Consider the following 10,737-nt stretch of genomic DNA (forward strand, 5'->3'; position numbering starts at 1 on the left):
TAGTGAACACAGAGCATTCAGGCAATTTACTAGCGGTAACGACAATTCTACCAGCTAGAGGGGCAGAATGCAGAAAGGCAGGGCCATGCACAATAGACAATAGTTTCGCCACACGTTAATTATCGTGCGTTATCCGCCTTCGAAATCCTCTGAAAGGAAAAGCAAGAAAATCTCGTTAGATCAAAGTAGTTCGCCCTCAACAAAATCCATGTCTTATCTCATCATCCTGATACTAGTGTGGTTGTCTTTCATCCCTCCATCAACGCTCCAGATTATCGTCATCATTTTGGACTCACAGGGCTTGAGCACTTCGATTATCCATTTGGAGTGGTGACTAATTAGAGAAAAAGTAAATTCGCAATCAAGAGTAAAGGTGCCCAAACGATAAATTATAAAAGGTAGCGTCCAGTATAGGCCATGACCCATCAATTCCGGCATTTACAATGATGATTTGGAATCATTTCGTATCATGATATCCGATCGTGGATTTTATCCATATGAAAGCGACAAGAGCAATAATCACAAGCCCCGTATAGTGATTGTTGTAATCCCGTCCCGCATCTCCAGTCTGATTCCGCTTCAAAAGGTGAGCTGAAGAACCGTATATTCATAATATTGGAAGCTTACCTCATATACCCAATCGTCCATCCCATCAATGTGCGTAGAGTACCACATAGTGAGTGAACTCCAGGGATATATAAACCAGTTCTTCCCGGTTCTCTGATCAATATACCACTGTCGGAGAACTTGTTAGTGATCCTGTGTTGTCACTCGGGCTGTAGGCGTGGGCTGTAGGCGTACGCTTCCACATCTACCAGTATACACAGTTCTATCAAGGGCATTCACAATTCTTTCGTGGAAAGACCTCTCGCTCGAATGCCTGACCTCCACAGACTTGGCACGACCATTGATGACATCCTTGATAGCCCGAATGACCAAATTAACGAAGCTAACGCGGTGTCAGCTAACCATATCTAAATTAGAGAAAAACCCCATCAAAAAGTAATACCTCTCTGCAGCAAAAATAGTCGACGTATGGCCCCGTCCAGAATGCGGTCCTAAAATATAAAAGAAATTTGGAAAATTTGCCATCGCGACCGTTTTGAAGGCGGACATGCCTCCAATCTCATTCCAATGAACATCTCGTGAAAGTCCATTCCGACCAAAGAGCTTAACATCGAACTGAGCAGTCGTAAAACCAGTTGCCAGAATCTATTTAAGCCTCGATTAGAACTGAGTGTACGTCCCAATAACCTTGTGTGGCACCTACAATTGTATCAGCTGGGTAGGCTTTGCCTGATCTCGTCAGCACCGAGCGAGGCTGGATAGCTACAATAGGATCCGCTGTCAAGTGAACGTTTTCTCGGCGAAGACATGGGATATAGCCATCGTTATCAAACACTCGTCGCTCAATTATGGTGTTAGGGCTTCGCTATTGAGAATAATTGGTCAGGGCTGGACATCTTACCTTGCATCCCATGTCAAAGGTGGGCATTAGAAGTGACCAATATTCCTCTAAGACACAATTCCACACTCTGTTAGAAGAAAGAAGACATTTGGAAGGGACGGAAAGGAAATTCAAAGTAAATTATTACCCGGTGCATTGGCTCGAATGTATCGTTCGCTTGTTTCCGTTGCCACTTTTCTCAGAGCTTCACCTTTGGCGGTAATGTTAACTGGGGACCTGAGGTTTCAAGGTAGGCAAAAACAGATGTCCGTAGTAACCATAAAAGTGAGGGAATGTACTGCAAAGCCTTCCTCAGAAAGAGACTAATGACTATATTCGCGCTCGGCATATAGTGCTGCGGTGTCTATAGATCGGATCAGCAAATATATCTTAGATTAGCATGGTCAGGTTGTTGACTGACTCGCATGAACTGAGTAATTGTCTTCGTTTCATCGACAATGGACGGGATGAGTTGAGAAGCTGACGCTATCCCATATCCAGAATTAGCCATCTTATATTGAAAGTTTGATTGCCCACCTTACACCCGTTGCCAATCACGACGAAATCTCTATCACGGAGGCAGACATCATGGTTCCATTGGGCCGTATGAACAATTTCTCCCTCAAACACGTCCGCATCCTTGATGTTCACCAACTTTGGGACGGATAGACCTCCTACCGCAGAAATAAGGATTTTACACTCTTGTTCGAAGCACACGTCGGTTGATAAATCTCGCAGTCGGACTTGCCAGGTGCTCGTGTCTTCGTTCCAGCGAGCCTCTTCCCACTGAACATGACATACGATATGACGAAACACACCATGCTCTGCTGCGACCTGATTGATATAGTCCAATATCTCGTCTTGCTTCGGAAAGACTTTCGAAAAATGGGGATTCGGAGCAAATGAGAGACTATAGAAGACGGCCGGAATATCTACTCCACATCCGGGGTCTTTCTTATGGGTTAGTATCTCTAAAAGCGTCGATAAAGTGTAATGTTCTCACATTTGTTCGACCACCACGTTCCACCAGCCCTGGGCATCCGGTCATAGATCACCAAATCGTCGCACTTGAGCTGTTTTTTAATTTGACATCCCATTGCCAACCCAGAAAAGCCAGCTCCGATGACCATGACTCGAACAAATGGCTTACTTGTCGTTTTATTAGTTGGCATTTTGCTTTGTTGTGAGATTTTAGCTCTGAAAAAAGTATGATTTCTTTCTTGCCTCACAAGCCAGGTGTTGGTGAGATTGCTGTTAATGCGAAGACTATTATTGTGTATGCGAAGCTGGCATCTGAAGAGAATAAATGTTCAATGGGATTTATCCTAAAATCCTAGATACCGCAGATTTACTCCGATATACAAACTTTTTCCCATGTGATGTTGGGCATCCTGTGGCGAAGCTCATATTCGGCTTCCCAATTGCTCGGTAAGGCTGGCCCAGAGAGTTTTTTCAATAACCGACTTAACCGCTCCATTTCTAGTGTCAATTGTTAATTTGAACGCTTTAAAAAAGATGGTGTGGACAGGAGGGGGGGTGTCAAAAACAGGCATTCTAATCACTCAAAGCAGCATCGTGCATTATCTGACACTCCCAAAGGGGTATAACACAGATTTCAAAGCCAGGAAACAAAAAAGGTTATGGCAATGTATCCTCACTAAATACCAAAGAAGAATGCTATAAAGAAATGTTCATTTTGAAAGCATGCTACAGGACCAATTTTCTATTGTTTCATAAACTTCTTTCTGAAAGCTCAACATGAGTTGCCTTGCTGATTTCTCAGCTATTGCAGGCCTCTGTGGCATTTTATCAGTCGTTCTCTTGCCCCGAGCTGATACAGGTAATGCATTAAAGCATTATTGCCACTTCGCAATAGCCACCCTGCTATACCAATATTCTCGAACCCGATGGGTGATTGTGCTGCCGACCACAGTCATGATTCTTGTGGGAACTTTCCTCACCGTTGGTCTGACTTGGTTGTTCCAAGCGGCCTTTTTTCGACGTAGGTTGATTCTCAACGGCAAACTCAGCGCCTTGGAGAAAGACAAAGACTTTATAGGGAGACCACTACTGTTTCCAACCAAGCTTTCTCACTCGCGCATGTTTCCTGAACGGTACAACTATACATACGATTACTTTCTTGTCGGCATCCCTGTCAGTCTTCGTGGCAGAGTGGGCTCGGTGCTGTCAATTGATACCGCACAGCCTGCCCCGGATGACCCAAATAGGTCAACTAGGTCAACCAAGTGCTGGTTCAAAATTGATCAACGCCACTACCTGGAGCCTGGAAATAGTGAATCGGGGTTACAGGGCAAGTTGCATCGCCACCTTTTGTCTCGGGTACGGAAATCAATATCACATGGTACACCAGTTCCATTCTAACCAATACTAGGGCGAGGATCCTCAGCAGTGGCCATACGCCTACATGATCAGCATACCCAAGTTCCTTTGGTTTACCCGGAATGCTGTATCATGGTGGCTACTCTATAATCCATCACGCGAGCTTGATGCTATGGTTATGGAAGTGAACAATTCGTTCGGTGAACGAAAAGCTGCTTTCTTCAGGCTCAATGCAGGTAGTGCTGATGCGGATGCCAATCACAGTATTAGCATCGTCGATTCAGTTCCGTTTCAGACCGCTAGCTGCCTACAGCACGCCAGATTTGTTGGCTCAGCTTCCAAGTCCAAGATTTACAAAGGAAACTGGGATAAGGACTTTTTCCTTTCGCCATTTGAGAAGGTAGAGGGGTATTTTACGACTACGTGTAGCGACCCATGTAATCCCTTGTCAGGAACGAAGGGTCCACTGCATAGTAACACGACGCTCTATGCGCCCGATGGCCGGCCCAAGATTATTAGTCGTCTGTACTCTTGGGGCGAACCACTTGACCCATTGCATGCAACGCCATGGCAGCTGATGCGATTCATATGTCGGTGGGGCTACATCGGCGCTCTTTCAAAGCAGCGCATTATCTATGAGGCACTTCGTGTTCGCTTTCGTGGGAACCTCACCTATCTCCGCAAACCGGAAGTGAAAAACCCGAACATTCCGCGAGAAGAAACTCATCTTGAACGGTAAGTGTCGTGAGATATTTTATTTTACCGGACAGTTTCATCTAATTGATATCTCTATAGCTCCTTGGAGAGATTTTTCCGTCGTTTTCTTGCTCACGCCGTCGCCCACTGTCCCCAACCTTTGAAGGTGGTTTATGAGCCTTCAAAATCGCACTGGCACTTTCCTGAGATTTTTTATTCCCCTTCTACTGAGCTTGGCCCACAGGAATCAGCTGCTCAATCGGGACTGACCGTTCGTGTTCTAAGTCCGGCTTTCTATACTCAAATCCTTCAATACACAGAGCCATTTGCAGGGTTGGAAAAAGAGCTTAGCACTTTCTCACTAGTAGCAGATTCGCAATCCCAGTACCTGTGGACTTCTGATGCTAGCCAGCTAAAAGACATTTGTTCATCCAAAAACGTTTTCCCTGAAACGATTCCTACTTACAAGTCACGGATGCATCGAGTCAGACAGGCTGTGATACACTTGTCCCGCAAGTCTCCTACTCCCACTTTCATGGATAGATTTGTCTACTGCTATCTGGATCCATATCAGCAAAGTGACTATCAGATAGCTCTTATCCGGTACCTTTTGGCAGAGCGATTTACGTTCGGTTCTCATACATTGCTGCGTCTTTTGGAGCATATAGCGATCATCTTTGGCATTTGGGTTTTGATTCATATCGGTAGCTTGACTCTTCAGTCCTCTAGCTCTGTCTTACTGGGCAGGGCTCAGATGGCCACAGGAATCTGCGCTGTTCTCTTTGCAGGGGTTGTTCGCTTGAGGAACGCTTTGTAAAGGATGCCTGACATGGGACGATACACCAATACACAATCATTTCTTACCGATCTTTGATCGAAGATTCTCTCGAATAGACATACGGTCCACCGGACATGTAACTATTTTCTTGGTTTTTTTTTTCTGGAATTTCGCCACCGTGGTGTAAACCAGAATTTCGATTTATAATCAAGCACTTAAATATCGGAAGGAGTGGATGGTGTGACCTTCTATTCTATTGCTCGGGAAATAGTAACCAGACTGTTACACGACATTAGACGGTAGATTGTTCAATTGTGTCATATTCTGCGGCCCGAACCCTGCCGTATCCGAGGCGCTTTGACCTGCATGAACTGCAGACCCAAGAGCCCATTGATCGAGCGCCATCACACCTCGGCGTTTTTATATCGCCACCAAATATGCCGCGTCATGTGTCAGCACCGTGGGAGCGCTCAAGGTACCAACTCTCAGAGGCAGTGCAAAAGCCTCAATCCTCTTTCCTTATCAAAATTCACTCATGGTGTTGTCTAAAATAGGCCTCGCGCATGCATATGGTCACAAAAAAGAGGTGCGGTCCTATTGAAATGATACTGCTCGGCCTATGAACGCCCCACGATGTATCATGTCTTTACGCCGTCTGCCTCAGCACACCATTTCAACATGAATAATACTGCAAAGTACTCTCACTTGATCATCGCGTTCGGTCCCAATGCATCGGGAACGATGCCATTCTCGCAAGAACAATGTCCCCGTCGATTTTGGGCATTATACTACTACTGCTTTGGGAAAATTGCAGGGTGGGTGTGGCCAGGGAAGGCACCACAGCGATTTCGGTATTCAAAGTGAGTCCTTCGGTGCGACCGATAACGAACTCGTGGAGAACTACTTCCGTGGAGCGAGGAGGACAGTACTTATAAGGGAGTAGAAGGTCTAGCACATCTTTCGAGGCCATTCATTCATCGCAGTTCCTTGGAATCTCTTATTACCTTTCGGTGATTTATCAATCAATGGACAATATTGACAATGGTCGAGCATCAAATGAAAGTATGAATCCATTCGTATTGAGGCTACGTTCAAAATCACCAAGCTGAAGTAACTCTAGAGAAGAAAGAAGAGTTTCCTGAACCGGGACTCAACGCTCTCAAAGACGCAATTCCCCCGAGCTGTTTTCAACCCTCGCTGGCTATATCGCTATTGTACCTGCTTCGCGACATTAGTTACTGCAGTATTCTGATATACAGTGCCATGAAATTTGACTCAATTTCTTGGCCGTGGGTTCGATGTCTAGCGTGGATGTGCTATGGCTTTTTCCAGGGCTGCGTCGGCGTGGGCTTCTGGATTTTGGCCCATGAATGTGGACACGGTGCATTTTCTCTCTATCCATGGGTGAATGACATTATAGGCTTCACTCTACACTCAGCCCTTCTAGTTCCTTACTTTTCCTGGAAGACCACGCATGCTCGCCATCATCGCTACACCAGTCACATGGGCAAGGATACAGCCTTTGTACCTTTCACAGAAGAGGAGTATCATGATTCATTCTCCTTCCCCTTCATATATCGAGCCATAATGCAGTCTACAGAGGATGCACCTGTCGTCGCACTAGCTGAATTGTTGATACATCAGCTATTTGGTTGGCCAATGTATCTTCTTTTCAATGTTAGTGCAGGAGTAGACAGCTTGCCTAGCCAAAATGCCGGATCGTCAAGGGACAAGAGCCATTTCAATCCATTTGGAGCCCTGTTCACTCCATCTCAGAGGCTTTACGTCCTTCTTTCTGATCTGGGCTTGGTAGTATCTGGGTGTATCCTGGTTGGGCTGTGTACGAAATTCGGGGGACAGCAGGTTTTCTTGTTGTACTTCGTGCCATATCTCTGGGTCAATCACTGGATCGGTAACGAAATTCGCTCGAAGACTGTTATCATGAGAATGGAATCAAAGCTGACTTATCTTCTTGCTTAGTTTCCATCACATATCTTCACCATACGCATCCTTCTGTACCGCATTACGGGGATAAAAGCTGGACTTTTGTTAAGGGTTCATTCTCAACTATAGACCGCACGACGGGGCTTCTTGGTCGCCATTTTTTTCACGACATTATCGATTTTCACGTTGTCCACCATCTTTTTCCGAAGATTCCATTTTATCGAGCGGAAGAGGCAACTACGGCGATTCAGCCGCTCCTTGGTCCATATTATAACGAGCAAAAGGGCACATCCTTCATCGGGTCTTTATTTTCCACATTTTGTTCCTGCAAATTTGTGTCGCCTGGGCCCCATGCGTCCCCAGATAATAATCAAGACGTGTTCAAATGGAACATTGGCAAAGTGAATTGACTTTGCCTGGATGTTTGTGATCCTCTCTCGGTTATTAATATATTGTCAGGCTTGGCGCTTTGAGAGAAGAATGTATATATGCTCTGAGAGAAAGTGTCACTGATTCGGATATGTCCAAGTGCCCAGTCTACTAATAAATTTTTTAGATGGATCAGTGAGCCTGACTCTGAGCGCCCGCATGAAAGCGGCGGCAGCTAAGATAGGAAAGCCCCACCCGGGAGCCGAAATATGTCACGTAGAGTAATTTAAGTATTCGCCCTATTCCTGGGATATTTTTTCTTCGAACCACAAGTCAAATGGCCAATTACCCACCCTTGGTATCGCCGGGACCAGAGGTCGAATACGTACCACCTCGAAATATTCTTGCATCCCTACCAGACCCTCGAAGCGAAAATCCTCCTGGTGAACAGCAAGATGTAGAAATACCCGGACCGGTCATGCGAGCCGCGAAAATCCAGGATATCAAGATCCTGAAGGGCCTAGTGCACTACGGCTTCCCACCAACAAATTACATCGTCGGCCCGCTGAATTGTCCATGGGAGTCATCTGTTACGAATGCCCTTATGTCAGGGCCTAATTTTGATTCCCATTTGAAGTTCCTCATTGAATCTGGTGCGACCCCAGACGGGTTCCCGCATATCTGCTTTCGGGTTGCTAGCACTCGATTCCTCCGCGGTCGGGCGGCCCAAGATACCTGGACCGCTGGCTGCTATCTTCGAGATAGACCCCAGGCCATGTCGAATATCTGGCCTGTTCAGCTTCGTACGGATCAGGCGGTACCCCTTTTGGAGGGTGAGCTGGAAGTCCGTCATAAGTCTCGGTGTAGGTTTTGGGCCGAGTCTAGCTTTCCACGGATCGATTGGCCGACGAACAACCCTCCACATCCACTATCTGTCGCGATCGAAGCTGGAAATATGGAAATATATAAGTATCTGGTTGATCACGGTTCGGACGAGAGCGCCTGGGTTGATACGCAGAAGTATGTTTCGGTAGCTGATGACCTGCCGACATCCTACTTTGTAGTGCAGTCGCCTCTGCTCACCAGCATCAAGAATGAAGATATAAGTGCCGTGCGATTTCTTCTGGATCGGGGACATAGACCTGACACCTTCCCTATGGTTTTGGTGACACGATGCATGAATTCAGTAATGGCCACACTTGCCAAGCGCAATCCTTGGCTTGAAGGGTTTGACTTGCTAGCTCCTCATGCGGACCTCTCACTCTTGACGCCCATCTTCCAGTGCCATCTGCTGCACTTTGCTGTGGCGACCTTGGACTTGTCCCTTATTCGGCATGTCATCGACACAATGGGAGGTCCCGCGGCTGCCCAGGCAGTCTCCCCTACTGCGCTCGGCCACACGTTGCTCCATATCGCCAGCTTGCCTATTGACGACTCTGTTGTGAATATGCATTCACAAAAGATTTACTCATCCATCCACGAGTTCCGTACTACCGACGAGAAATGGGTACCACAACGTCTTCTATCAACACCTCCGCCGGAACCGCGTGAAAGGGGCAGAGGCGGACGTACGCAATTCCCAGGACGGAGAGGCGGTAGTGCGTTCCTTCGATATCATCAGTCACCGCGATTTTCGGACCTGTCTCAGGCAGAGAGTGAGGCTCAAGCTTCTGTTCTGCTCTACTTGTTACGCAGTGGCTCGGTGCCTCGGAATCAGCTTGAGAGGCAAGACATTCATGGCAACACTTTCTTACACTATCTGGTGTCCGTTCGCAATCCGGACTACAAGTTGATTGAGAAGTTGCAGGACTTCTCGGAGCAGAGTGCTGGTGTTTGGGGCATTAGAAATGTATATGGTCTTTCTGCTGAAGACTTGGATTCCGAGAACAGGGCAGCCAAGGCGCACTATAGTGAGCTTGACCATGCGTCTTTCTGGGATGATAACAACAACTCAAACCGATGGTGAAATTAGAAGAATAAATTTGGTCATGGGTAAGCCTTATAACAGATGGTGCTAATGGACTTGAATATGAAATCTATGGTGAGAAATGGTAAATTCCTGCTGGAATGAGGCATTTGTTTTGAGATTCATTTTAGGATTCATGTAGTCATACTGGATAGGTACCTGAGAGGTAGGTTGCTTACTGTCTGTTGCATTCACTGGGGTGGGCTACATTGTTTGATATCCCTGGGGCGAGTGTTCACCGTCATACTAACCAGCGTAGGGCAGTCTAAGATACATTAGTACTAGATAGCAGGTATCTAAACGAGATTTACAGGAAGATGCAAAGATGAACGTAAAATCTTGACAGCCAGTAATGAATTTGCAATGTAATTAGACTGGGCACAAAAATATGATGATATGAGTTTCAAAGTATCAAGCTCAACATGAAGTTTTGTTTTTTGTTCCACCATCTCGGATATCCCATCGAACATCAAAAGCGGCACGTCCGCTTGTTTTGGCCGGTGCTTCTTCACCGCATGCCGTTGTTGAACCGTGGCTGAGGCTGTATCCTCCTTGCCATATTAGGTGCTTCTTCACCGCGACTCTGCCCAGTGGGTTGTCCCTCCACACCACTTGTCGATGTCGATGACGACTCAGAAGATTGTGTTCGCAGGGGTTGGAAGCTTCAGGAGGGAAGAGTGGCTTTTTAGCAGACTCAATTGGTGTGGAAGCAACATGTGGATGATCTGGAAGGAAGATTGGCACAATCTGAAAGGTTAGCGAAATCATAGGAATGAAACTGTAAACAAACATTCGGAACTCGTTGGGTCAGGTTGTTGACCATAGTAAATGATCACTTCATCAAGGTGGTTTGACATGATAGATTGAGGAGAGAGATATTTGTATTGATGAAAACATGATTGAATGCATGGATGGAAGTTTGGAATTCAAATTTGGAGAAGATTGGAGATCAAACTTGGGTCTTGAAAGAGATGGAAGATGCAAGATGGACTTGGAGATTGAAGATAAAGTCCAAAGAGATAGAAGTTTGAACTGAAAGGAGTGGTGACAAGAGAAGAAGAAAGAGGGAGAAGGGAGGTGCGACATGAGGTATTTATAGTAGTGGGTGGGGTCACTGGGGTGAAGTGAATAAGCCTCAAGATCACCACCTACAAACAGGATCGACCTATCACAACGCTGCAAAAGATCACTCACTCA

At 46.2% G+C, this 10,737-nt stretch overlaps 6 protein-coding genes across 6 annotated transcripts; 4 read left to right on the forward strand and 2 right to left on the reverse strand.

Moving 5' to 3' along the window:
- Positions 1 to 750: 750 nt before the first annotated feature.
- N7520_011078 (flavin-containing monooxygenase) lies at positions 751 to 2,619 on the reverse strand (the record flags this gene model as incomplete). Its single annotated transcript, XM_057145011.1, has 7 exons — positions 751 to 949; positions 1,010 to 1,212; positions 1,271 to 1,432; positions 1,710 to 1,811; positions 1,869 to 1,933; positions 1,990 to 2,397; positions 2,451 to 2,619. 7 exons carry the CDS (start codon positions 2,617 to 2,619, stop codon positions 751 to 753), a joined length of 1,308 nt encoding a protein of 435 aa, XP_056990765.1.
- A 763-nt stretch (positions 2,620 to 3,382) lies between these two features.
- N7520_011079 (uncharacterized protein) lies at positions 3,383 to 5,300 on the forward strand (the record flags this gene model as incomplete). The annotated part of the gene is made up of 3 exons (XM_057145012.1): positions 3,383 to 3,787; positions 3,840 to 4,522; positions 4,583 to 5,300. The coding sequence occupies 3 exons, from the start codon at positions 3,383 to 3,385 to the stop codon at positions 5,298 to 5,300; spliced, it is 1,806 nt and encodes a 601-aa protein (XP_056990766.1).
- Positions 5,301 to 5,988: 688 nt separating this feature from the next.
- N7520_011080 (uncharacterized protein) lies at positions 5,989 to 6,204 on the forward strand (the record flags this gene model as incomplete). Its single annotated transcript, XM_057145013.1, has 1 exon — positions 5,989 to 6,204. One exon carries the CDS (start codon positions 5,989 to 5,991, stop codon positions 6,202 to 6,204), a length of 216 nt encoding a protein of 71 aa, XP_056990767.1.
- Positions 6,205 to 6,286: 82 nt separating this feature from the next.
- On the forward strand, positions 6,287 to 7,615 carry N7520_011081 (uncharacterized protein; the record flags this gene model as incomplete). The annotated part of the gene is made up of 3 exons (XM_057145014.1): positions 6,287 to 6,323; positions 6,346 to 7,173; positions 7,242 to 7,615. The coding sequence occupies 3 exons, from the start codon at positions 6,287 to 6,289 to the stop codon at positions 7,613 to 7,615; spliced, it is 1,239 nt and encodes a 412-aa protein (XP_056990768.1).
- Positions 7,616 to 7,911: 296 nt separating this feature from the next.
- On the forward strand, positions 7,912 to 9,540 carry N7520_011082 (uncharacterized protein; the record flags this gene model as incomplete). Its single annotated transcript, XM_057145015.1, has 1 exon — positions 7,912 to 9,540. One exon carries the CDS (start codon positions 7,912 to 7,914, stop codon positions 9,538 to 9,540), a length of 1,629 nt encoding a protein of 542 aa, XP_056990769.1.
- A 417-nt stretch (positions 9,541 to 9,957) lies between these two features.
- Positions 9,958 to 10,397, reverse strand: N7520_011083 (uncharacterized protein; the record flags this gene model as incomplete). The annotated part of the gene is made up of 2 exons (XM_057145016.1): positions 9,958 to 10,265; positions 10,331 to 10,397. 2 exons carry the CDS (start codon positions 10,395 to 10,397, stop codon positions 9,958 to 9,960), a joined length of 375 nt encoding a protein of 124 aa, XP_056990770.1.
- Positions 10,398 to 10,737: the final 340 nt, after the last annotated feature.

The sequence above is a fragment of the Penicillium odoratum genome, assembly GCF_028828045.1.
Source record: "Penicillium odoratum strain IBT 22623 chromosome Unknown utg000008l_segment0_segment0, whole genome shotgun sequence".
NCBI classification, from domain to species: domain Eukaryota; kingdom Fungi; phylum Ascomycota; class Eurotiomycetes; order Eurotiales; family Aspergillaceae; genus Penicillium; species Penicillium odoratum.